Source organism: Arvicola amphibius, chromosome 2 (assembly GCF_903992535.2).
Source record: "Arvicola amphibius chromosome 2, mArvAmp1.2, whole genome shotgun sequence".
NCBI classification, from domain to species: Eukaryota; Metazoa; Chordata; class Mammalia; order Rodentia; family Cricetidae; genus Arvicola; species Arvicola amphibius.
The window spans coordinates 99,574,267-99,600,747 of record NC_052048.2 but is presented as its reverse complement, the minus strand read 5'-3'; the positions used below and the strand labels follow the sequence as shown (position 1 = coordinate 99,600,747).

Below are 26,481 nucleotides of genomic sequence, written 5' to 3'. Positions count from 1 at the left end.
GTGTCACTTGCAGAAGTTACACTTCATTTTCATTTTCTTCTCTTTTCAGGCTTAGCTTTCTTTTTTAACTTTTTTGTTTTGACCGATTCTGTGCATAGACTTTGTGGCTATCCCTTGCCCAGCTTCTGCGTGTGTGTGTGTGTGTGTGTGTGTGTGTGTGTGTGTGTGTGCGTGCATGCGTGTGTGTGTGTGACTGTGTGTCTGTGTGTCTGTGTATGTGGTCTGTGTAGATATTAATAAGTCAGTAAGTATTACTAAAGGAATCCACACTGAGGAAGGACCCAGGCATAGTACTGTGAAATCCTACCCAGAATGCACCCATTTTCTACTCACATCCTTGTTCTGGTCCCACGATTCCCCACCCCTCAGGTCCCCACATTGCATTAAGATCTTATTTAATCTTGGTCCCCAGCGGTCTCGTTTCTACCCTCCTCCCTTGTCTGTGTTGACCTCTGTCCTTTGAAGACTGCTGTCTAGTCTTGTTGTGAAATATCTGTCAAGTTAGGTTTTCCCGTGTTATGAGGACTTAACTGGGATTGCACATTTTTGGGTAGCACAGAAGTGAAGCGTACAGTGCCCCCACTGTATGCAAAGGGTTCACAGCCCCCCCACCCCAACACTTGTAAAACATGGCAAGCACCTGCTGTGCCAGTGTCACCCTGCCTCCTAGACCTTTATTTACCATGTCTTTTTGGGTTAGTTATGCTTGTGACATCGGACTATCAGAGTGTGGTATTCTGGGAATTTATGATAGAGTATTAATCCTTTTTCTACGGGAGCCAGAAAATGTCTAAGATAGCATTTTTTTCAGAAAAGGCTCTCGTTCGCCAGATGGTCCACTTCTTGCATCTTATTGCTAAGTGAGCATGGGCGGGCAGATCTGTGTGAGTTCAGAGCTAGCCTGGTCTACATAGGAGACCCTGCCTCACAAAGTGGGAGGGGAAAGGCGCTTATCAAAGGACTTCAACAGTTCCTTGGGGGCGGGGGATGGCTGTGATGAATATAGAAGTTTTTGGAAGTTTGGTTTCTATTCAGTAGCCTCACTTCTCAGGAAGCTGCATGTTTTAGACTAGAATGGGCAGGTTCCTTAATTTGCATTACAAAGTCACAGTGACTGAAGCATTGGCACACACCCATGCATGCACATGCATGGGCGCAAAGACCAAGAGGACTGCTCAGCTTTGTCCGTTAATGTGGTGGAGAGCACATGTCATTTGCGCCATAAAGTCCAAGCCTGGCTTTGCAGTAATATGTCTCCCCTTACTGTGCAGATGACAGGACGTACCACTTCCAAGCAGAGGACGAACAGGAATGTCAGATGTAAGTCCCGTGGGCTGGGCCGGGGCCAGGGGTGGGAGTGGGTGTGCTCTCCCTCTAACACCCGAGCTGTGGCTGTCTGTCCAGATGGATGTCTGTACTGCAGAACAGCAAGGAAGAAGCTCTGAACAATGCATTTAAGGGCGACGACAGCACCGGGGAAAACAACATCGTCCAGGAACTGACCAAAGAGATCATCTTGGAGGTGCAGAGGATGACAGGCAATGACGCGTGCTGTGACTGTGGAGCTCCAGGTGACCGGGGGAAACACAAATGCTTAATGAATTGTGTGCAGGGGTGCAGAGCGCAGCGGGGCCCATGCGGAGGAGCTGAAGGTCACCGGTCTTACAGGCCCTGAGACGCTGTGAAGGTCCATTGGGGGCTTTTGCTTCTCCTTCCTCCCTAGTGAACCATTTTAAGTCACTTTCAGGCACACTCTGGTTCTGACACCAGTAAGAGAGCCACAGACTGTCAGACTGTAAGATGAGCGACAGATCTCTATTATCTGTCATATCCTGTGTTTACATTTTGATATAATTTATCAGAGGGTTCATGTTAAGGCATATAGTGGATATTAACAACCAGAACTTTATGGCTTGAGGAATTGACGTTTAAATTAAGATAGGGGAGGGCTGGGGAGTCAGGATGGACACAGTACTTGTCTGAATGCTTGCTTACCAAGAAACGTGGCTTCCCGTTCACTTGGTTCTGTGATAGTTTCTATGGAAAACGCAACTGCAGTAGAGTGGACAGTTAGAAATGCCATCAAGTTCTTGTTTTCCTGAGTTTCTATTTGGTCTCAGATGTATTAGAACTATCTTTGTAGCGGGAGCAAGGCAGCAAGGAGAGTGTGCTCTTTCATAAGGAAGAATAAGAATGGTGGAGTACTCAGACGCTTAGAGCGTCTTCATAAAGAGACGATGCTGTCGAATCTAAGGCCACACAGGTGGTGTGAAACGTGCTGTTGTCTGAACGTGTATTGTGCCCCCAAAGCGGGATGCACACAGAATAGCTGAGGTGCCTGCAAACATGGGTGCTAGTAATAATCGCTAATGGGGGCACAATTGTGTGTGTGTGTGTGTGTGTGTGTGTACGTATGTGTCCTGGGTATTAAATTTAGTGTCTTCCACGTGGTAGGTTGTAGTGGGTGCGGCGGGCTGTGTCCTGCCACCCGGCTCACGGCCGCTGGCTAGCTTTACCTAAAATAATTACACGGAAACGGTATTCTTTTAAACACTGCTTGGCCCATTCGTTTCAGCCTCTTATTGGCTAACTCTCACATCTTGACTAACCCATATTTAGTAATCTGTGTAGCACCACGAGGTGGTGGCTTACCACGAGAGATCTTAACCTGCATCCGACTCAGAGAGGAGAGGCATGGCGACTGCCTATTGCGACTGCCTGAAGTGTCTGCCTGACTCTGCTTTCTTTCTCCCACAATTCTGTTCTGTCTATTCTGTCTACCTATGTTCTGACCTATCAGGCCTAGCAGTTTTCTTTATTAATTAACCAATGAAACAACAGATATACAGATGACCCTCCTCCATCAGTAGGTAAGCACTGTACTTCGGAGCTAAAGTTCTAGCCTACATTATTTTTTTTCCAAGATTTATCTGTTTATTTTCCTTGGAGTTGTGTGTGTGAGACTCTGGGTGAGTTTATATGCACCGTGTGTGTGTGTGTGTGTGTGTGTGTGTGTTTGGGTGACTTTATGTGCACCACGTGTGTGTGTGATGCCCTTAGAGGCCAGAAGAGTGCATCAGATCCTCTGGAATTGGAGTGACAGATGGTTGTGAGTAGTCACATGGGTGCTGGGAACTGACTTCAGGTCCTCTACAAGAGCAGCGGGTGCTCTTACCAGTGAGCCATCTCTCCAGCCCCTCTCCCCCATCCCCAATTGTTAACAAGCAGACAGTTTTTTAAAGAATTTCATGATGACCTCGTGGGCAAGATCGTCATGCTTGCCTGTGGAGAATTTCTAAAGGGCAGCAAGCACTCCTAGACATCGTGCTCCGATATGCCTTATTTTCAGTGCTTTGTAAATTCTGCATTTGTCTGTCAAGTATTGGCTGGGTCCACAGTGTGCACTCAGCACCTGGTAGGATACTTAATGTATGTCCCATGTGGGGAAGGTGTAACTCGATCTTGGGGAGACACAGAACGGCTGTTCACGCTGCACTAGCTAGCACCAGGCCCTGAGCATACAATGAGATAGTGTGCCAAGGAACTCTGATGTCTGACACTTGCAGTGCAATTGACTCTTCCCAGCCCGGATCCTGAGCAGAGCCCTTCTCAAGCATGAGTATTCTCTGTTAGTGGTGGTACCTGGAGACCTTATCCATTCCTGTAGTGCTATGCTCTTCCTGCTCCATTCTGTGATATGGTCAGGCAGAACTGGGGTGAGCGCTGCGGGACTAACCCTTGCGGTCACTGCAGTGTATGGAGGGACAGGGTTGGGAGGAGAAGAATGAACACCTTGTCGTTGGTTGTGGGTTTGGCGTGGTTTTAGATGACCAGGGTACCAGCTATATCACAGGTAAAATGTTCTTGTTCAATTCTCCATGTTCAGCAGCCCTGACCTGGAGAAACTTCCGTCTCCTGTCGTCTGACGACTGACTCATGAGGACCCCTTCTCTTTGGCAGATCCAACGTGGCTCTCCACCAACCTTGGCATCCTCACTTGCATCGAATGCTCTGGAATCCACCGGGAGCTGGGGGTCCATTACTCCAGGATGCAGTCTTTGACCTTAGATGTACTGGGAACATCTGAGCTTCTGGTAATTTGATTTAGAAACTCGTTGAAGACAACTCCCTCTCCACTACCAAGGAGCGAGAGCACGTCTTGTTATGGGATGTTATTCATAAATGCAAAGAGTGGAAACGTCCCCAGACAAGGGACACCGAGGCTGGTGGAGGAGTCTTCTGAAATGGCCGAGGTGGCAGCCGAAGGCCCATTGCTCCCTTCCACTAACCAGGCACAGAACCCAAAGCCTAAGGGCAGTGAAGGGTTTACCATGCCCAAGTCATCAACCAGTTTCTGGCGAGACTGTACCCACGTATGGCTTCCCGCCCCCATTGGCCTTCCTGATCTGTATTGGCCCTCTCAGGAGAGATGCTGGCTTCTGTTGTAGCTCCTCGCTTTTCTAAAGTAGTCTTCCATGCCTGGCTCACTGCAAATGTGGATGCTTTGTGATAGAGGGCTGGGGAGATGGACGTGTGTTTTGAGAAATAGGTATTGGTGCTTTGATTCTGTAGCCTGACTGAGCCATGAGGCTGATTGTGCACCTACCTGGGCCTTGGGGCCACTTCAGAATCTGTATTTGGAAAGCAGCACTTGAAACTATTTCTTGAGATGACTGGGCACTGGGTAGTAAATAGTAAGTGGATATTGATTGCCATTGATTTTACTGTCAAGAGCAATAGTCTTGACAGAAGATCTATTCACGTGGTCAGTAGTATTCCTCTCACGGGGCCTTACATCTTCTTGACATCTCCAAATCCGGTGTGTCCGTTTTCCTGATGCTTCTGGCTGTCTTGGGGAAACTGCCCTGTCATTCCGAGGAATTCTTTGTTTGATATTGGAAGACAAGAGTAAGGAAAAGCTAGTATGGATCTCAGACAGCACCGTCCTTGGTAACACCTTACAAATGAAACAGACTCAGTCCCTCCTCAGGGTGCTCTTGCTTATGAGTACAATCCCTGATGCTCATATTAGGGCGCCTGGCCCACATCTCAGAGGTGTTTGAATGTACAGCATCTCTGGGAAAACTGATTATGGCTTAGTTATTCAATGGCCACACCGAGTTCCCGAGGAAACGGTATCTCGGCAAACTCTAATGGACTGCGGTGATTTCTACTTTCACTGGTGGGCTTACAGCAGAGGAACACATCCAGTGATGTATGGTGAGATCATGGCTTATGCCTTGGATCATCCGGTCTCTGTGACTCAGCATCCTTGGCGTAGGATCTCCCACTTTACGGGGAAGCTTTGCTTACAGTACTTTAATGTACCCAGGTTCTACACCCGTTAAGTTAACCCACTCAAAATGAGGCTCTTTTGAATCTGTCTTAGCTCATACTCACTTCTGAGACTCCTGGGATACAAACTGGTGTTGTGGTGGGTTTTCTGGCCATGTGGGACACATGTGAGCACCACATCTGCCTCTCCTCTTTCCCAACAAATGTTTAACAGCCAACTCTGAGGAGCAAAGAGCCCTTGATCGAAGCCCGCCTATTTCCCTGCTGTAAATGTGTCTATCGTCGCCAGTTTTGAGTTACTCTTATGAATTGCTGACTATAGAGCTCGCAAAGGATGTTGAGAAACATAGTCTTCTAGCATCCATTCATCATATAAATATAATGCATATAAACACCTCAAGACACTGATAATAGGGAAAGTAGTAAAATTTAGAAATGATAAGATTTGCTTTATTTGGGTTGGGGTGGGGGGACAGGGTATAACTGTGTAGCCCAGCCTCTCTCTTTCCTCAGATCCCTGCCTATTTAGAATTCAGGTGTGCCCCAGCTTGCTCAGCAGGATAATGAGTCTCGAATACCTAGTGTCGTCGTTGTTGACATGATTTATCATGCGTTTACGTAGTATAATTTTTAACAGTAGCAGTGTTTAACAGCTGTCTCTCAGAATTCCTAGACATCTAGTAATTAGCTTTCGAGAGCTGGTTAGAGCCTTGCTCCAACACTGATTAATTAACTGTGTCTCAAAACGCGGGTCTGAGAGATGGCTCAGAAGATGGTGTCGGGTACCCATGAGCAGGAGGTAGAGGTGACTGATGTCCCTGAGGGGGATGCTGGGATGCCAGGTCCTCTGTAAGAGCAGTGTGCACTCGTAGCTGCCGAACCGTCTCTCCGGTGTACTTTTCTTTTATTTTTCTAAGATGCCTTCATAGATTCAAACTGGTGGTGTATATGGTTCTCTTCTTTCTCACCGTTGATGCGGTTTTTGATAAAAAAGCTTCTTAGTACGAGGGGATGTGCCTGTCGTCCGCGTGTTGCTGGAGTTGGCGCTGTTGGGCTTTGGTCTTGTTATCCAGTTGCTGTTTTGTGTCTTTGGTCCTTTGCCCCTGAGTTAGGACTGTCTGTGTTCATTCTGTCAAGCTGTTGAAACTCATTGCGTATTTTTGGCTCTGTCCTCATATCAGGTGCTTTTCTCATTCCGTAGGCTGCCCCTTCGCTTTACTTATGCAGAGCATTTCCAGTTCTCCTTTTTTGCTTTTGTTGTTGAGCCGAGGCTTTTAAAATGACCTAAGAGGGGCAGCCAGCCCACAAGCAGGGCCTGAAAGTATTTTCATTTTCTCTTGGGCATTATGTCTTTGACGAGGAGAGAAACGCTCCCCGCTCCTGTCCTCCGACATGACTTCAGCAATTTCCTCTTCAGAAGAGTCCCTTGCTCAGTTCTGTGGATTATGGCCTGGTTTGCAAAGTTTGTCTGACGCTATACCCTGGCTGTTTCTCCATTTTAATTTGCTGTTGTTTGAAAGCACGCTTTCCTCGTTGGCCCGCTGGATTAGGGCAGCATCTGTGAAGGTGGCTGGATGTGGATAGAGACCTCCTCTGCTTTCTGTTACTTCCTGCCCTCTGAAATGGAAGACAGGCAGTTGGAGGGCTCGTTTAGTTTGGTGAAGTTTTGCCACCCCAACCACTTTAACTTCCATTGGACCCTTTGGGGTCCAATGACCCTTCCACAGGTGCTTCCTAAGACCATTGGAAAACACAGATATTCATATCATGATACAGTGATAGCAAAATTACAGTTATGAAGTAGCAGCAAAAGTAATGTTATGGTTGGGGGTCCCCACAACATGAGGAACTGTAATAAAGGCTCGCAGTGTCAGGAAGGTTGAAAACCTAGAGTCTCAGTGAACCTGGTTTCAGAAACGCCTGGCAAGCCCGGGTTTTAGAGAGGTTAAATTTCTCCTTAACTTTGAAGACCATTAAAAGCAGCTTCTTGCTGGAGGGAGTCATCTGAAAAACCACGTGACCTCCTAGGGCATGGGCATCACGTGGCCCATTTCATTGTCATGTGAAAAGTTACATTCCATAGTTTGAAATTTGGTTTAGAGTGGGTGTGATGGCTCAGGCCTGTGAGCCTAACTGTGGAGGCCAAAGCAGGGATTGCTGCTGCCGAGAGCCCACCCTGTGCTACACAGCGGGCTACAGGCCAGCCTGGGCTACAGAGTGATATCCTGTCTGAACGGAATGAAGGACATTGACTTTGAAAGCTTTCCATCATGCTGGAGGAATGTCGGGAAACTTGGGGAGTTGGGTAGCTGACTCAGCCGACTCTTGCGGTCTCTCAGCTGCACTGTCAGATGCCAGGGCAGTGCAGCCTCGATCCCTGGGAATGCTGTCAACGCTGGCATTTGATGGCACTGACCTAAGCCGCTCTGGGTAGTGGCTGTGGCTGCTTAGAGCCATGAGATTGCCATCAGCTGCCATCCACTGAATCACATTCAGGTTCCAGGCATTGCTGTGACTGTGTTTTTTTTTTTTTTTTAATTTGGTTGTTAGGTTGTTTGAATTTTTTTGTTTTGTTTTTTGTTGTTGTTGTTCGTTTGGTTGGGTTTGTTTGGTTTTTGTTTTTGTTTTGTTTTGTTTTTGTTCTTTCTCTCTGGCCTAAGTGAGGCCCAGAGTATAAGAAGTTGCCCATGTAATACACATGTAACATTCCTTCCACAGACCGTGTGCAATCCTGTTTGTAAGTCACAACACGGATACGTTTTTAGTTGCAGGCAAAACCAAGTCCACAAGCATCTGTGTGTATTGTCAAATAGAATAGAGAACCGGCGAGGACCACATAAGAGTGTGGACTTCCTTCCTGCCCTCTAGATGTTCATGCTCCGCCCTGCTAAGCTCTCAACATCTCTTGACTCTGCCCCTACTGGTCACCCCTCTGTGTTCCTGGGCCCTCGGGTACATTTGTCAAGAGGCATAGCCTGCCTTCCGGCCTTGCACCCTGCTGGTACAGAGCTGGGGATAAATAGAGAGTGAGCAAGCTAAAATAAACCAGAATAGACCCAGACCATAGTTGGCAGAGGCCCAGATGGCTACGTGGTGCCTGCGTGTGGTGACTGTGTGGTAGTCCACCCCACTGGGCAGCTTGACCAGATCAAGCCTGGAGGAGGAGCAGGCCTCAGTTGTGACCCCTGTGGGACCTGAGGGACTTCAGGGAAGTCTGGCTTGTGAGGACTTCTGGATGCTGTCTTCAAGTGAGGACAGAGAGGTAGAGAAGCTAGCGGAGTTGCTATCCCTCCTTATGGGAATTGGAAGCAGACCATTCCAAAGTCTAACGGCTAAAGGTTGTAGAGGCCCCATTTCCCTGCTCTGGGCGTGTATGTGACTCCCACACAGTTTTCGTGGCCGTGAACACGCTGCCTAACTGGACTTAGGGTCTTTCGGGGCTTTGGGGTAGGAGCTTCTGTTGCCACACCCCCAACACTGTGCTGTTTTTACAAATGTGTATCTGTGTTTACAGGACAGCTTTCGGAAGTCTCTTCTTGTCTTCCACCCTGTGGAGTGGGTCGTTCTTGCTTTTTTCGGAGGGGGCATTGCTGCAGAAAGTCAAATCATTCCTTAGGGATTGCTCCTGGTCCCGCTGCCAGTGGCCCCACAAACTGCCCAGGCCCCCCACTGTCACCTGCTTTCGGGGGGAGGGGGGGCTTGACCGGTCTTACGCAGGTTTCCTGGTTGTCTGTCCGGAAGCAGTGGTCTCCCACTAGTTCGGATCAGCGTTTTCTGTGGGTTTCTCCATCATGGTCTTGACCCCTTTGCTCGTGTTATCGCTTCTCCCTGCTTGAGAGGACTCAGCAGCTTGGCCCAGTGGTTAGATCCACAGCTAACCACTCTGTATCTGCTTCCATCAGTTATCGGATGAAGGTTTTAGGAGATCGTGGCTATTTCCCCTTCCTAGGCAGATCCACGTGTGTCTCTCTTAGGGTCCTCTTTGTTACCTCGCTTCTCTGGGGTTGTAGACTGTAAGCTGGTCATCCTTTGTGCGGTGGTGGCGCACGCCTTTAATCCCAGCTCTCAGGAGGCAGAGGCAGGCAGATCTCTGTGAGGTTGAGGCCAGCCTGGTCTACAGAGAGAGTTCTAGGACAGACTCCAAAGCTACACAAAGAAACTCTGTCTTATTTCTGCCTCTCTGCATATTTTAGGCCATCTAGCCCATGGGCTTCTGGGTAATTCCTATGTCTGCCCCTCCTTTCTTGCCAAAGGGGTGCTAAGATTACAGATTCATGCCTCCACCTCCAGCTCTTGTGTGTCCCAGGGAACAGACTCCGATTGTCAGATTTGCAGTGTGAGCTGAGCCCCTTTTACCACTGAGCCACATCCCTGGCCCCTCTGCTTCTGATTCTTTTTATTCATCTATTACTACTGTTATTATTATTATTATTTTATTAATTTGTCTCTGTTGTTGGCCGAGCCAGTAGAGAATGACACGATGCCCAATGCCCAACCCAGCTGAGGAGCTCAGTTACATGAAGGGCTGGCTCCCTCTGTCATGAAGCAGCAGGAAGGGCAAGGGATGGGGCTTCAATTTCACTGCCTTAAGTGATGCTCAGGTGGCCCTCTGTATCCGTGGGTTTACCATCTACATATCCAACCAACCTCAAGTCAAAATTATCTAAAATGGGTGCTGGAGAGAGAGCTTAGTGTGGAAAAGCACATGTTGCTTTCGCAGAGGCCCTGGATTCGGTTCCCAGCACCCACACAGTGGCTCACATTCATCTGTAACTCCAGGTCCAGGGGGTCTGATACCCTCTTCTCAACTCCATGCCCGTTGTACGCATGTGCTGCATATACACACACATTCAGACAAAGCAAACATTCATGCACACAAAGTAAATCTATAAATAGTGTTTAAAAGAAATTTTAGGAGTTTCTAAAAGAAAACCCAAATTTCAGTTTGCCTCATTCTGAAAAGTCACCCATGAATGAAGTGAGGTGCCAGCTGCAGAGTCTCTTCCAGGCCCTCCAGCTCTCTGACCCTTGAGCCTTTGTGCTGAGCCCACTAAGGTGTCATCTGGTCATGGGCACGTGCAGGCTTTTCTCCTTGTTGTGCCTTCAACAGTGTCAGTTGACAGCTGCTTCCCTGGCATTGTCTTAGGAATTAGAAGCCATCTAGAGCCGTGTAGGATGTACCCGGGTACCCTCAGGTCTCCCACCCCAGACAGGGAGAGACATCTGAACACCCTAGTCACCCCCTGCCGGTCAGAGTCCCACCTCAGCACATTCCACACTGCCTTCAGGGGACAGTGACAGCTCTTGTGGCCCGAGCGTAGGTTAACGCTTGGTCCCCTGCTCTGAGTACTGCTTTCCAGGGGTCTGCTGGTCCCCTTTTTCTCCAGTAGGATCCTCTGGCCTCCAGCTTCCGGGGGCTTTGCCTCTGTTCCAAGTGGTTCCCTGTAAGCTGTTTTATAAATTTTATAAATTGGGTCTTAGCTGATATGGGAGGCAATACGTTCCTCCAAGGTTTTGTGTGTGTGTGTGTGTGTGTGTGTGTGTGTGTGACCACTCCCTGGACCAGGTGTCCTGGCTAAGCCAGCCAGACCCAAGCAGAAGGGAATCTTTCTGAGTTCTGGTAAATTCTCTCCTCCCATCCCCCATCCACTAAATGTAGACTAGGAGGCACTGGGATGGTCCCTACTCACAGGAGGCAGTGTGGCTTCAGTCATTACTTATTTATTTATAATTATTGTTTGTTTGTTGAAATGATTAAGCTCAGTTAAAGAGTGGCGCCAACATTCTATATAGCATAGGGTACCGAAGCAAGCAAGCTGTCTATACCAGAAATCCCATTATTGATATTTGGTTCCATGTCTACTTCTTGCTGCACAAGAAATCCTTTGCAGGGCATTTATCATGTGTTGGAAGGTTTGTGCCCCTTCGCTGTTTGCTCTGAGTGTCTTCATGAAGGAAACGTCATTCTGGCTGCGCAGATTTTGCCCTCTTCCCACTGCTTGAAGCCCTGCAGTCAGGTCTAAGCAAGGAGGAGCAGATAATGGGTGTGTCTGGCTCACTGAACAGAGACAATGTTAAACTAGCAAGGCTCACTACTTGAAGGGCAAGCTGCCCATATTCTATCACTGCCTTTACTGCTTCAGTCTAATGTGACTTCATGCCAGGGAGTCCCTGCTTTCTAACCAAGATCCCTTTGGATCTGAACCTAAGGTAGTATCCCCTAAGGACCCTTCTGACAGGACACACCTCCAGAATGTCCCTGCCTACCCTTTGTCTGCACAGACTGACTCACTGTGTTGTTGCCAATGAAGAAATTGAATAATCTCTTCTTTCAAATCCTTATGCAAGTTGTGCCCTGTCTATAGTGTTTCATGACATATTTAAAAATCCGACTGGTGGGCCAACCTGCAATAATGGCAGGAATCAGACGTGGAAGCTCACGTGTTTGGAATGAGGTGGAGAGGAGTTTCTGGTCATGCAGTCCTTCATTCGGCAAACGCCAGGTGCCATGTTGCCAGGTAGCATGGCTGTGCCCGGCACAACAGTACTTAGTGAAAATTGCACGAGAAGGTATGGCTTGAATATCGAAAAGTCAGAAGACATGGGATGATATCCCATTAATCCCAGCACTCGGGAGGCAGAGGCGGGTGGGTCTCTGCGTTAGAGGCCAGCCTGGTGTACAGAGTGAGTTCCGGGACAGCCAGGGCTGTAGGTCTCGTGTGACATCACAGTGTTTCAGTTTGCTGAAGGTTTTCAATGAGGGCGCCCCATTTGGTCACTTTTGCAACCCTCTGAGGTAATTGTCCCCCTGGTTCCATGGATTAAAAACTGACTTTCCCATTCGATCCTGGGTTTTGACTTCTTGGCCCCGTGTATCTCTGTGGCGCTGCCCCTTCCAGCTAGCGTGAAGGGGCTGGGGCTGAGTGAACGTCTGCGGGAGAGCATGTGGGAATGGAGACTCACCGTGGATCGTGTTCCTGCTTTTCCTGAGTCTGTGGCGACTCGGTCCATTTTCCACAGGATCCTCTTCTGGTCGTCTTTGCGGTCCCCCTTGGGGCTTTGGGATTTGTGCCTTTTCATTAAAAGCAAACCACTCCACCGCTCTGTCTCAGCGGCCATTAAATAAATCATCAGATCGTGAGTAACGGGCAGCAGTGGAGGGTATTAATAATTGAGCGTCCTAAAATAGACTTCTGTCTTTGCAGCTTGCCAAGAATATTGGGAATGCAGGCTTTAATGAGATCATGGAGTGTTGCCTGCCGTCTGAGGACTCCGTCAAACCCAACCCGGGCAGCGACATGTACGTATGAGCAAAGAGTTGCTCTTTGCTGAGGCCTGTGTACAGGGGGACAGGTCTGGAGACACCTCAGTTGTTGCTTCGCGCTGGCTGAAGTTAATTTGTTTTCACTTTGATTTTTTTTTTCTTCTTTTGTTGTTTCTGTGGGTGCAGATAGAAATGCGGTGTGACTGGTTTTGCTAGGTGACCAGAGGACATCAGGCTTTTTAGCATCTGAGCTACTTCCATGTACCTCTGTGCCCTTTGCCACGGTGCTTTCTCTCTGCCCGCTTTCCCGGTGTGGTGGATTGTGCCTAGCCATCTCAGATAGGTGACATGTGCCATTCTCTCTGTCAATGTCCTTCAAGATGTGTGACCTGTTGGTCCCCTCCAGAAAACCTTTGTGTGTTTCACTGTTGATACGAACTGTGACCCACAAGCTAGTGTGGGTTCCATTGTGGTTCCAGCTGGCCCACTGATGGACCATATACAACAGGGATTGCCTGCTGGTTTTATCAGCCTTCCCTTGAAACACACTGAGCTTGAGGAGTTGGACAGGGCAGTGCCATCCTGTTTCCTAAAATGGCCAGCTTGCCCAAAGGGCTTGGGGGTGGCGTGCCTGCCATAACAGAGTATGATGCAAAGCAAGGCAGGTAGAAGATGAGGAGGACTAGGTCTGAGGCCCACAAACAGACACCACCTGTGTCTGAGCAGTGTGACAGCATGGGGAAAGTGGAGAAGAGAGGGGAGAAGAGGAAGTTTTGCCATCTGTAACACAAACTACATTTCGCTGGCATGGGCTGGAGTTGAGTTAGTAGTACAGAACAGTGTGTAGGGTCTGTGCATGGCAGAACACTTAGGACTTTGTAGCTGTTCTATTTGGGAAACTGAGGCCACAGAAGGGTAGGACCTGTATTGTTGCCTTGCACTCTGATCCGCTGAGGATATGGAAACATTCCAGAGGGTGAGTAGGAGGCTGTCATTTGTTGACCACCTTGGGCGCTAAGTGTCCCAGACCAGCCATGAGCTGGTGTTTGGTTATAGTAGGTCTGTGTTTGCATCCCATCGTAAGTTAGCATTTGGGACATAGCCTCTCCCAGAGATTGGATAACGTGATTGTAAAGCATTGTCTTCTGCATATGAGATGCTAATTTCAGATCTGACCTGGAAAGCCAGGATTTCCCGTTGTTTTTCAGGCCACAGGGTGGGGCAAGTTCTTTACGGTTTGAGTCTAAGCCCCAGTTTCTCCCATAAAAAGGAAGAATATGCTGCCCACCTCAAAGAGGTATTGGGGAAACAGAAAGATGGTTTGCAGTCAGCCTGGGTGTGAATGGTATTGATAACAGAGTCTACGCAAGTGCCCTGACTGACTCTATCTATTGAGAAATGAAGATCCCTTGTGGTTACTCTTCTCTTGGGATCCACGGGTGCACAGTACCTTCCCGGATAACTGGAGGACCACATTTAGTGAAGGAAATGCCATGGTCCAATATACTGAGTTTAGTGATGACTGGCGCTTGATGCTGGCTTTCTGGTTGTTTTTCTCTCATTGCGACACCAGTCTCCTGGGATGCTGTAATGCCAATCAACTTTAAACAAAGAGTGTAGTAACTTTTAGAGACTGGAGAGAAGGCTCAGTGGTTAAGAGCACTTGCTGCTCTTGGGTTCCAGCACCTATGTGGTAGCTTCGACAAGTCAAAACTCTAGTACTTGAGGCACTAATGCCCTCTTTCTGGCCTCTGCGGGCACCAGGAAATGTATATGGTGCACATACATACATGCAGGCAAAAACATTCATACACATAAAAATAAATAAATGAATCAATTTAAAAAAATTATTTATGAAAGCGGGACATCTGTTTGTTCTAGGGGTAAATGAGCCTAAGAATGAATACCACCTCTCAACATCTGTGCTCAGTACTCTGTGAGCCACACATGCGCGTGCGAGCGCGCGCACACACACACACACCCTTGACACTTCTTACAGGAAGTTTACACCCTCAGAAATGAGGGTGAATGGCTGTTACAGTCATGAAAACATGCTCCCAGTCATTCTTCTGCAAGTGAGATGAACGCCTGACCAGCCATGGTGGTCCATGACCGTAATCTCTGCAATGGCCAGGTTGAGGCAGGAGGATTATGTGTCTGAGGCTAGCCTGGACTATATAGTGAGTTCTAGGCTCACCTGGGCTACATAGTGAGTTCAAGGCTAGCATGGGCAGCACAAGGAGACCCTTAATCTGACGACCCCCACCCATCCAAATAAAAGATGATTAATTGTATGACTCTTGTGTGCCTCCGGAAGCCGGCTCGTTCTTACAGCATCCCATCACACTTGACAACATATTCAGGTTTCACATACTGTTCTGAGAAATTGTGTTCCATTCATTTTTGTATTTGCCACCACAGTATGTTGCTTGTAGTGATTTGGTAAATATTTAATGGCTCAATAAATCAAAGAAATAGCCCCTGCTCTATGCCAGCTTCAATCGGCAAATGTTTTACGCCTAGGTTTGATAGAGTGAGCTGCTTGTAGCTTGATGTAAGTACACACGATCTTCAGCCATATGCTGAAGGAACCAAAAGCACCCACTAATGGCCTGTGAACCCCCAGTTGGGAGTGGAGGCACATTGCATCTGCTCATAGAGGCAAACTGTTTCTGAATCCCCGAGAAGCAGCAGGAAGCCCCACCTCCACTCCCCACTCCCACACCCAAGAACACCAGATGGATAGGTCTGTGGTGGTCTGTTGCTTCCTACCACACAGCTCAGTCTATGCATTTTTAAAAGCCGAGAGCACACTGATAACACAGTCTATCTTGATGAAACCAGGGGGTCACAGAGATCTGTCCCATGTTTGGGTTGGAACCACCTCCAGGGTACTTAGAGCCCCAGATACACAAATATCTGTTTAAAAACACAAAAACAGCATCTGGTATGGTGGTGTACACTCAAAAGCCCAGCACTGTAGAAGCTGAAGCCGGAGGATCCTGAGTTTGAGGCCAACCTGGGTTATATAGTGAGACTCTTTCTTTTTCAAAACAAAACAAAACACAAAAAAAGCCTAGAACTTCAGACTGGAGGGATGACTCAGTGGTTAAGAGCGCCTACTGCTTAGCAGGTGATGGTGGCGCATGCCTTTAATCCCAGCCCTTAGGAGGCAGAGGCAGGCAGCTCTCTGTGCGTTAGAAGCCAGCTTGTTCTGTGGAGTGATTTCCAGGACAGTCTGGGCTGTAACAAAGAAACCCAGTCTCAAAACACCCCCTCAAAAAAGAAAAGAAAAAAAGAGTGCATACTGTATTGAGTTGAGTTCTCAGCATCCACGTCATGGTTCTAAGTCTGTACCTTTAGTTTGAGGGCATCCAAAGCCCTTGTCTTCATGTCTTCCATGTGTCCTCCCCACCTTGTTTCCTGTCCTTCTGGAGATGAGAGGTCATATGAGCAGTGGCTCACCGGTCTCCCGATGCTGGCTTCTAGGAATGGCGTCCACTGCATCTTATAATACAGGTATTGCACGGCCCAGGCTTAGAGAAATGCTGTCTGTAGGCAGCAGCAGAATAGCAGAGAGCTGCCTCCTTCTGTCCCTTTCTCACCTGGAAGGAGAGGATGTCGGGGGTGTTTCAGAATGCAGAGCGGAGCCACGCACTCCCGAACCCCAGTGTCTGTGGGCCGGAACCCCTGCCATTTGAGGTGTGGTAACTGAACATTGTTATTTAGTTTACACTCCCTGCCACTGATGAGTGAGTGATTTTTATGGCACGCGTGAAGATTGCAAAGGAGAGGGTGTAGATATGGCTGTCTGGAAGGCACAAGGAAAAGGCCCAGAAGAGGGCACATCAGGGTGACGAGCCCATGTGAGGAGGTGGCTTGGGACAGCTGAGGGAGGAACATGTGGGTAGAGGGATATAAGCAAGATAGGCAAAGACGCGGGTTAGGTGCGGGGACCGCAGTGTGCTGAGACGAGAGCTCAGGGACACAGGAGGGACAGCAGCAGGCAGCTGAGAGGATGTGAAGAAGCCACACCCTCAGCTTCTGTCTTTACAACTGGGTGAAGCCCAGGACTGCTGCGTGAAACCACACACGCCTGTCCTTAAAGAAGGAGCCCACAGGGCCCCAAGAGGGCCGGGTCGCATTGAGATGATGGGCTAGGCGGATCGGCAGAGGCCTTCAGTGTCTCACCCGTCAGTTTTGTCTGGTTTCAGGACCGCGCGGAAGGACTACATCACAGCCAAGTACATCGAGAGGAGATACGCAAGGAAGAAGCACGCTGACACCTCGGCAAAGCTCCACAGCCTTTGCGAGGCCGTCAAGACCAGAGACATTTTTGGCTTACTCCAAGCTTACGCTGATGGTGTGGACCTGACAGAAAAAATCCCACTGGCCAATGGGCATGTAAGAGGGGCTGCAGAAGGATGAGAAGTTAGGGGTAAACAAGGGAGGTGTGTTCAGCCTTGTTATCCTCCGTTATCGTGCCCACTCCCTGGACAGAAATAGGTGGCATGTTTTCTTTTCATTGGTAAATAAATGTGCCGGTTGAACATATTTTATCCTACTTGCTTGGGCCAGAAGTGTTTTTAATTTTGGGTGTTTTTTAGGTATGGAAATACTTGCTATACAGTGAGATCTTAAAGGTTGGCACAGCCGGCTTGTGCCTCTCAAATGCCACACACATATTTTGTCCAATTCTGTCCGCACTCCCCCGTTTTGACTGTGAGGTGTCCTCTGAGCTCAGGTGGGAGATTTTCCGCTTGTCACGGAGTTTGTGGTTGTGTCCCATTTTGTATTTGTGACTTGCGTTCAGGATGCCCAACTGGTTCACCTGCAACATTATGATGCGCAAACGTGGCATTGTGATGTAGATTTACAATGTGGAATGGCCGCAGTATAGGTCATCTCCTATACTTACTTTTGCCATGGACATATTTCAAATCTACTCAGAAATTTTGAATTTATGATTCAAATACATTATTAACTATAGCTGATACTATGCAACAGGAACCCCCCCCCCCTTTTTAAAGGGTCTCACTCTGCTAGCAATCCTGCCTCAGCATCCTAGGTACTGAGATTACATTTGTACACCACCACACCTAACTGACTCCTTTCAAATGGAACCTTTGTATGTTTTATTTATTTTTTTTATAAAAGGCTTAATTTAATGTTCTGTGTATGTACCTGAGTGTATATATCCACCGCATGCATGTAGGCATCCTCAGAGGGCATCAGAGGGTGTCAGCTCCCTTGGAGCTGGAGTGACAGGTGGTTGTGAGCCTCCTGTATGGGTGCTGGGATCTAAACGGAAGTCCCTATGAGAGCAGAAATCATCTTAACTGCCGAGCCGTCTCCTTAGCCCAATCAGTTTATTCTGAAGCCAAATGTGTAATGCCAGATGTTGAAGGGAAGCCCATCTGAGGTGGGAAGGGCTCCATCATCAGAAGCTTAAAAGCCTAAGAGGACCCTCCTTCCCGTAGACGGGATAGTGTGGGCAGCTGGTCCCAGAGCATCTCTGGTCAGGACCATCTTGTAGCTCATATTCTCGGGGTCCTCCCAGAAGGGATGGCTACATCACCCCCTTCAGGATCCAGATGATAAATACTCTTGGGATTGTGTCTGTGTTACACGCTGGTACCTAAGGACCTGTTGAGTCTCCTGGTCTTTCTGACAGAATCCCTGTGAGCTAATAATGCTCCAGGTCCGAAGAGCCTCCTGGTCTCAGGACTGGGGTCCTCATCCTGTGTGGTCTGCTACTAGGTAGGGCCATCATGTTTGGACCCAGGCTCCTAGGCTAGATCCCACGAACAGGAGCATTATTGGGTGACAACATTTCCTCCTAGTGACATAGGCTCTTCCTAACATTAGCCAATGTCACTGCCATTCTTTCTGAGGAGAAAACTCAAGCCCTGTGACCAGGGCAGAATGTGCCCCACTGCCCAGAGGACAAGTAAAGAAAGAGACAACCACCCTGTTCGTGCTTTTTGCGTTTTGGATTTTTGCCTTTCCTCTAATTGTGACCCACCCACCCACCTTCTCTCTACTGTGGTATTGATGTTGGGATGGGGACACAGCTGAGATGATTTGAACTTGAAATGCTCTGCATTTCTCAGGCCCTGTGATTAGGAGGGAAGGGAGCAACCTCTAAGATACCCTGTTAGTATTACTCAGTTACTTTTCCGTGTCTGTGATAAGGCACCATGACCAAAGCTCCTTATAGAAGAACTTTGTATTTGGGGCTTCCGGCTGCAGAGGGTTAGAGTCTCACCATCATGGCGGGGAGCATGGCGGCAGGCCGGGAGGTAGGTGCTGGGGCAGTAGCCGGGAGCTCACAGCTTGAGACACATCCACAAGGCAGAGGCAGACAGACTGGACTGGAAATGTCACAAATCTTTTTAAATCTCAAAGCTCACCCCCAGTGACACACCTTTTCCACCAAAGTCACACCTTCTAAGGCTTTCCAAGTTGTTCCACTAACTCGGGACCAAATATTCAAACCTGTGATCCTATGGGGGCCATTCTTATCCAATCCACTAGATACGCCTCTTGCTGTAGTGATTGAAACATGAGCACTCTGCACCACAGATGGATGTTTTGGGGGAAAGGCTGTTGCACCTTGACGGTCCTGGGGTTAAAAGATGCCACTGGAATTGCAAATGTCTTGGTTTGAATTTCAGGAGCCAGATGAGACGGCCCTCCATCTTGCTGTCAGATCCGTGGACCGGACTTCTCTTCACATTGTGGACTTCCTGGTCCAGAACAGGTGGGTGTCGCACTAAGTGGATATCTTTGTTCTTATTCTTGGGGCTTCCCAGCAAGGGACCAGATGCTGTCTCTCTCTGCTGCTTGGGCTCTGTTGCCAAGATGCTCATGTCTCAGGTTTAAATATGAATTATGGGGATTCCCTAGAAAAGCCCAGAGTAGGAGAAGGCCTTCATGGTACCTGTAAGATCCAAGATATAGAGTCTAAGAGAGGCCCAGGGAACTGTGGCTGCTCAGATCCCAGCCCTGGGGATAGACCATGTGGGGTCCAGGGCCATCAGCTGTGGCTTGAGCTTTTCTCTGGTTTGTCATGTGGATGGGTCCTCCCCCTAAAAGTCCCCACACAGCATCTCAATAGCAGAGAGCTATGAGGCAGAGAAGATGCATTAGCCCCTGGCCTAGGCCGGGAATTGTACATCAGAAGGAGAGACTTGCGGTACCATCAGCCCTAAGAAACGGTGACTGCTTATGTAACCCAAGTTCACAGAACTCAGGGTTGAGTCAGTTAGACATGCTCTCCTCTGAGGCCAGCCCAGGGCCTGATGTGGGATGCTGCACATTTGCTAAGTAGCCAGTTTGTATCTCTGCCTCCTCCTGAGTTCTTTTGGGGCAGCAGCCTGGTTTGGCCCCTCTGAGATAGAAGGAAGACAGCGATAAGGACAGGAGGCAGTTTGGGGTGAGCTCAGTGGTAAGCACTTGCTTCACATGCCTGAACCCCGAGTTCCATCTCCAGTACTGTGCAACGAAAGGAAAGGAAGGGGGTGTCTGAGGCGTCCCTACACTGAGGCAGCTGTTTCCCTTCTGCTGGGAGCAGCGGGTACCATCCCCAGGATGCTTCTGTCCCCGATGCAAGGATCCTGTCCTTTCTCAGCAGTGGTGACACTTCCGGTGCTAATCGCTTTGATCACATATATGGAACACATGCACCTTTGGTTTTGGATAACCTGGTCTCCTTCTATGATAGAAAAACATGTGACAATCTTTAGAAGTGTCCCCGCTTCACCTGCTTTCAGGGTCGTAGGGCCAGGCTTGCAGGAGTCCTGGGACACTAAACTCAAGAGTAGCGTTCCCTTCCCAGACGGAAACATCAGGAAACAAAATGAAGGGGGCTGGAGAGATGACTCAACTGTTAAAAGCACTGGGAGCTCCTCCAGAGGGCCCGGCTTCAATCCTCAGCACCCACACGGTGGCTCACAACCGTCTCTACCGCCCATCCTAGGGAACACAATGCCCTCTTCTGGTTTCCATTGGTACCAGGCATGCACACGTGGCTCAGACATACATGCAGACAAAATACCCATACATATGAAATAAAATAACTTTTCAAAAAAAAAATGAAAGGAAAGAAAAGGAACAAAATGAAAAGTTTGTTTCTTTCCTCTGGTGTGACAGGAAGGGCAGGTTGTATAGACTGAACAGTGGACCTGGTGCTCTGGGCACCACAGGCCAAGTTGGAAGGGGGTAGGTACTGAGATTGCTCCAGGGTGTGCCTTTCTCTAACCCATTGGTTCTCAACCTTCCTAACGCTACGACCCTTTAATACAGTTCCTCATGTTGTGGTGACCTCCAACCATAAAATTATTTTCATTGCTTCATAATTTTAATTTTGCTACTGCTGTGAATCATAAAGTAAGTATCTGACATGCAGGCTGTCTGATACATGACCCCTGTGAGAGGGTCCCTGACCACCAAGGTGTTGCAGCCCACAGGCTGAGAGCTGTTGCTCTGGCCCAAACTCCGCAACAGCACAGCCACCATTCATGCTTCGTCTTCTCTGTCTTCGTTGCATTTGAGCCGGCGTGTTCCCTGACCGCCTTCAGAGTGGTACCCACCCTCTGTGGGGATGAACTGTTAATTCTGCTAATGCATGTCTCCCCACGCGAGGCAGTCCTCTGGCCCGTGACTCTGTTGTTTCATCTCTCTCTGTCTGTGTTCCGAGCAGCGGGAACCTGGATAAACAGACAGGCAAGGGCAGCACGGCCCTGCACTACTGCTGCCTGACAGACAACGCCGAGTGCCTCAAGCTGCTCCTGCGGGGAAAGGCGTCCATCGAGATAGGTGAGCTACCCGGGGGGCTCTGCTGCCCCCCCCTCGACCTCCTTTCTACAGCTCTGCACTTCTCCCTACCTGGCAGAGTGACAGAGTGCCGTGACAGGCTCCGCCTACTGTCTGTCTTAGCCTGTGGCCACACCTGCAGCCCTCAGGAATGCTGAGGGTAGGCCTCGAAGAAGCCCTGAGCTGGGTGAATCTAGAGCAGCTGTGTAGCAACCCTGGCTCACCTCCCAAAGTCGGACTAAGCCTTTTGAGGCAGGAGGTGCTGTCACTGCCCCCTTCTTCCATTTGTCGTCCTGTAACAGGTCCTATCCCTTGCCCCTTGTTCCCCTCGGTCGCCAGTCCTTGACCGCTGGCCCTGCCGAGGCAGAGTTTTCCCTGAGCCATCCAGCTGTGGTTGGTCCCTGGGGAAGTATTCGGAGAACTGTTGAACCAGACGAAAAGTAGATGAAAAGATGCATTCTGCTCGAAAGCCACACCTACAGAAGCTAATCAAGGCAGACATGGTGGCACATGTACTTGAGAGGCAGAGGCAGGGGGATGACTATGTGTTTGAAGCCAGCTCGATCTCTGCAGTGAGTTCTAGCAATGCAGAGCTATTTAGAGGGGGAAGAGGAAAGCAAAGCCCAAAAGAAGAAAGCCCTTCCCTCCAGCTCAGATGTCTGACCTACAGGGCTCACTACCTTCTAGTGTGTGTGTGGAGGGTGGCACCCACTCTGCATGCTCTTGACCTTTGGATCGCTTGTAACTGGGGTCATGACTTTAGTTGGTTGACTGCCTCAACGGTTCTTAGGTAGCGCCATCCTTTCTTTCGAAACCATAGCTTCTCTATGCTGTTGTATCCTGTACGACTAAATGGCAGCCAGCCCTGCCCAGGACCACATCCCCTGACTGCCGCTTTCTTTAGTGAGGTGTCCCCCACACCGTATGAGATAGTCTTCATTATCAGCTTCATGGGACTTGGGATCACCATGGAAACCAGTCTCTGGGTATGTCTCCAAGGGTGTTTCTAGTGGGATGGATGACAGCGTCCCCTGCGCTGTGACCTACTGAACTGAGATGGCGCTACAGAACTCAGCAGAGTTCCCGAGCAATAAAACACAAAGGGCTGAGAAACGTTTAATGATAAGTTCAAGATCCAGGCACCTCAACAGCATCACCAGCTGGGGATTGAGCCTTCAACATCCGTGTCTCTTGGGATTTTTTTTTTTAAATAATTATTTATTTATTATGTATACAATATTCTGTCTGTGTGTATGCCTGCTGGCCAGAAGAGGGCACCAGACCCCATTACAGATGGTTGTGAGCCACCATGTGGTTGCTGGGAATTGAACTCAGGACCTTTGGAAGAGCAGGCAATGCTCTTAATCTCTGAGCCATCTCTCCAGCCCCCCTCCACGGATGTTTTATATGGAACACGTAAGGCCAAGTTCTGATGTCTCCTTACCCTCCCTTGACTTTCAGCCAACGAGTCAGGAGAGACGCCGTTGGACATCGCCAAGCGGCTCAAGCATGAGCACTGTGAGGAACTGGTGAGCATCCGCCATGGGACGCCATGGGACGTGATGGAGGCGGGGGCGGGGGCGGGGTGGAGTCGAGCCCGGCTCCCTGGACACTGACAACAAGGACAAGGCACACACAGCAGTATACACCTGCTGGTGTAAGCCCAGTGCTCACTGACCTGGAGGAGCTCTCAAGAACTTTGAGGAACCTTCCTTGTCCAGATGGCTACCTACTTGTGATTCAGGCTGTGCTTACTGGCCATGATGGCAGCCCCGGCTCCTCAGGCAGCTGGAGGAAAGGATGGGCCCTCACACTCTGTGGTACCCATGAATGCCTGGCTCTCACCAGCATGTGCAGCTGGCTTTCCTAGTTGTATCCTTCATCCCAGAGCTTGCAGGTCAGTCTGCGCTGTGTTTCTCTTCTCTTGTGGAAGTAGAGGAGCTGCGGGCAGTGGAAGGCTCCCCAGTCCTGGGCTTGCAGTGGGCTGGGCCTCACTACAGCTTGGGGAACACACACCCAGGCTGTTTCCTCCTTCGTGAAACTGAGTTAGTTGTGCCTTTTTGCAAAGTGGTGGTCAGAATTGCTGAATTTTATTAACGCAAATACACTGTGAGTACTCAACCTTCATGCCACACAAGCAGACGATAAGCAAAAGGCTCTGGTGTAGACTCCACCCATCAAGTTATTTAACCTATAATCCCCCGTTTTTGGATGAGGGAGCAGGTACAAAAAAGTCAAGTGACTCACTCAAAGTCACACAGTGGGAACAATTAAGCCTCAAACATCAACTACACATAATAAATTGGCGTACCTCCTGTACAGATGGAGTGGCATTAACTAGCCACTCTCTCTGAGAGGACTGAAGAAAAGGACATGATTTGCTATAGGGCTTATTTCTCTTATTGTGAGAAGACTGGCTTGGTAGCGAACTTATTCCCTCTGAGGTCCAGTTGATCCCATGCTGTAATGGGATCCCATACCTGTAAGATGGTCATCACCTTTTAGGTCCCCCAGTCCCTTGCCTGTGTGGCATACTGCGTGGTTTCCACAGAGTCACTGGCAGGAGCTTTGGGGTATCCTGCATATCAGGTCCAGGGACTGCCACGGAGATCAGGGATTTAATGAGCTATCCTGGAATAGAGTGAAATCTCCCTGTGAGTTCTCCAGGCCCTCCTCCCTGAATTGTTCATGCTTGGCCTGGACAGCCATACGTGTCTGTCCTTTGTGGTTGAACATGGGGGTAGCAACACTAACTTTCCCCCCTCGTCCTTAGCTGACTCAGGCCTTGTCAGGAAGATTTAACTCCCACGTTCACGTCGAATACGAATGGCGATTGCTGCATGAGGACCTGGATGAGAGCGACGACGACGTGGACGAGAAGCTTCAGGTCTGTGCCTCCCTCCCTCCGCGAAGGGTTTCCGTGGCTGGGTGGTTTCTGTGGCTGGGTGGTTGTTTTGTGTGCTCATTGATCTCTGTGGGTTCCAGGCTTCCCCTTCCTGTTTCTCTCCCATCCTCCTCTCCAGCCCACGCCAATGGGAGAACGGGACAGGCGTTCTATGATTGTAGGTGGCTTGTGGGGGGAGAGCACCCTGCTTGCTATGGAGCCATTATACAGCATCAGGTCCTGTAGGCAGGTGACACTGTTTATGTGGCTGGTCATGTTTACCCGAGTGACCTTAGAAACCAGCATGTGGGAACTACTCAGCTGCCTTTAGAGTTCACCGGATTCAACTCCTTTTATTGGATGGGGACTTCAGAGTCTCAGGGGAGACTGGCTCAGCCCGAAGGACATAAGTGTTTTCACACAGCCTTGGAACGAGCATAGGGCTCTAGTCCCAGTCCAGTTCCCTCTCACACACACTGCCAAGCATACCTTGGGGGTACCTCAGGATGATGCCATCTTCACACGGGTCTGTGGTTGCACGACCAAGCATAGGCAGCCTCCCTCCAGACCTTGTTACGACCCTTCCTACCTCCCTCCACAGCACACTGCCAGGTGTGCCAGTATGTTCTATAGTAACATGAGAGAAAGGACCTGGTCAAGCACATTTTCATGGTTTAATGTCTCTTCCCCCATACAACTTTAATATTCTAATGTAAAGTATAATACATGATCAATAGATACAAATGGAATAAAACATTTCTGAGGGCTGTTGGACCATCCGTGAAAGAAAAGCCTGTAACATCTGTTTTTAGTGTTTCCTACAGTACGGATCTATAAATGATAGAACCTGGTTGTAGCTCAATACATCTTTTTTTTGCCTACAGGATATTTTTTCTTGACTCAATAAATCTTTATTTATAAAAGCATTAAGGTACTTCTGCCAGTCCTGAGGACATGAATTGGATCCCTGGGGCTCACATGGTGGAAGGAGAAAACTGAGTCCCACAGTGTCCTCTGGCCTCCACACGTGTACCAATATACATACACAAAGAACACATTTTTTTTAAGCAAGTGATAACCCAGGAATCAAGACTTGACTGCAGTACCCCTGATTTACTGGGCTATCAGCAGCTCAACAGTTCAGAGGAATTGCGAAAAGGAATGTTGATCTGCGCTGAATTAAGCGCAGTATTGGTAGAGACCGAGCTCTGCTCAGTGGCCAGGGCCATTCTGTCCCTTAAAATAGTGTGTTTGGGAAGGGATCCTCGAGGACAGCATGTAGCTAGGCTGAAGTAGCTGGTTGGTAAGATGAAATAGCTTCTTTCTTTTTTCACAGAAGAAAGACTTGCTATTAGTAAGCCATGGCTCTGTAGGTGTGTGTGTCTTGATTATAAGGCAGGAGATGGGTGGGATTTAAAATCTTGCAGCTGAAATGAAGGAGAGTATGTCACGCTGAAATGGTACCTACCACACAGCCATGATGGCTGCGTCTCACTGTTCATGGAGCTGATATCACGCAGGGAAAGCCGTACCTCCATCTCATGCTCTCACCCCCGGCATTTCTCTGCAGCCCAGTCCTAACCGGCGGGAGGACCGGCCCGTCAGTTTCTACCAGTTGGGGTCCAGCCAGTTTCAGCCCAATGCCGTGTCTTTGGCCAGAGATACCGCAAATCTCACCAAGGACAAACAGAGGGGCTTTGGGCCCAGCATCTTGCAGAACGAGACCTACGGAGCCATCCTGAGTGGCAGCCCGCCCTCCTCTCAGACATTGCCCCCCAGCACCACCAGTGCACCCCCGCTCCCACCACGGAACGTTGGCGGCAAAGGTATATGATTTTGAGTCCCCTGCAAAAGCCTATGGGCTTTGACTTTGAGAAGTTTGATGCATGAGTGTTTATTCTATAGCTATTTTCTCTCTGCTGCCTTAAGGAATTCCCTTGCTCTCAGCTTGCGAAACCTGTAGAGATTGTACTTGGGTTCTTACTATGGCAGAGGAAGTGTGCAGGGTGATGCAGGGCTGTCCCAGGCCAGCCAGAGGTGACAGCTTGCAGCTGGCCAGCTAGGATGCCCTCCGCTGCCTGTCCCGCTGTGCTCTCATCCGTTCCCCTCTTGGTCCCCTCCCGGTGTCCTGATTATTCCGTTTCTTCTTCCTCGGGGCTAGCTTAAGACATATGATGACTTTGTGTGTCTAGCATACCTTTGAAATGAAGAAGTAAAAAGT

General features: G+C 49.1%; 1 protein-coding gene across 2 annotated transcripts in view; it reads left to right on the top strand.

Moving 5' to 3' along the window:
- Asap2 (ArfGAP with SH3 domain, ankyrin repeat and PH domain 2) overlaps positions 1-26,481 on the top strand; it is a 154,634-nt gene that overhangs the window by 112,766 nt on the left and 15,387 nt on the right. For both annotated transcript variants that reach the window (XM_038319569.1, XM_038319568.1), the window contains exons 13-22: positions 1,272-1,320; positions 1,405-1,571; positions 3,961-4,094; positions 12,501-12,595; positions 16,774-16,963; positions 19,237-19,322; positions 21,264-21,379; positions 22,838-22,905; positions 24,150-24,263; positions 25,831-26,086. In XM_038319569.1, coding sequence (XP_038175497.1) covers positions 1,272-1,320; positions 1,405-1,571; positions 3,961-4,094; positions 12,501-12,595; positions 16,774-16,963; positions 19,237-19,322; positions 21,264-21,379; positions 22,838-22,905; positions 24,150-24,263; positions 25,831-26,086 — 1,275 coding nt within the window. The remainder of the gene's footprint in view (positions 1-1,271; positions 1,321-1,404; positions 1,572-3,960; positions 4,095-12,500; positions 12,596-16,773; positions 16,964-19,236; positions 19,323-21,263; positions 21,380-22,837; positions 22,906-24,149; positions 24,264-25,830; positions 26,087-26,481) is intronic.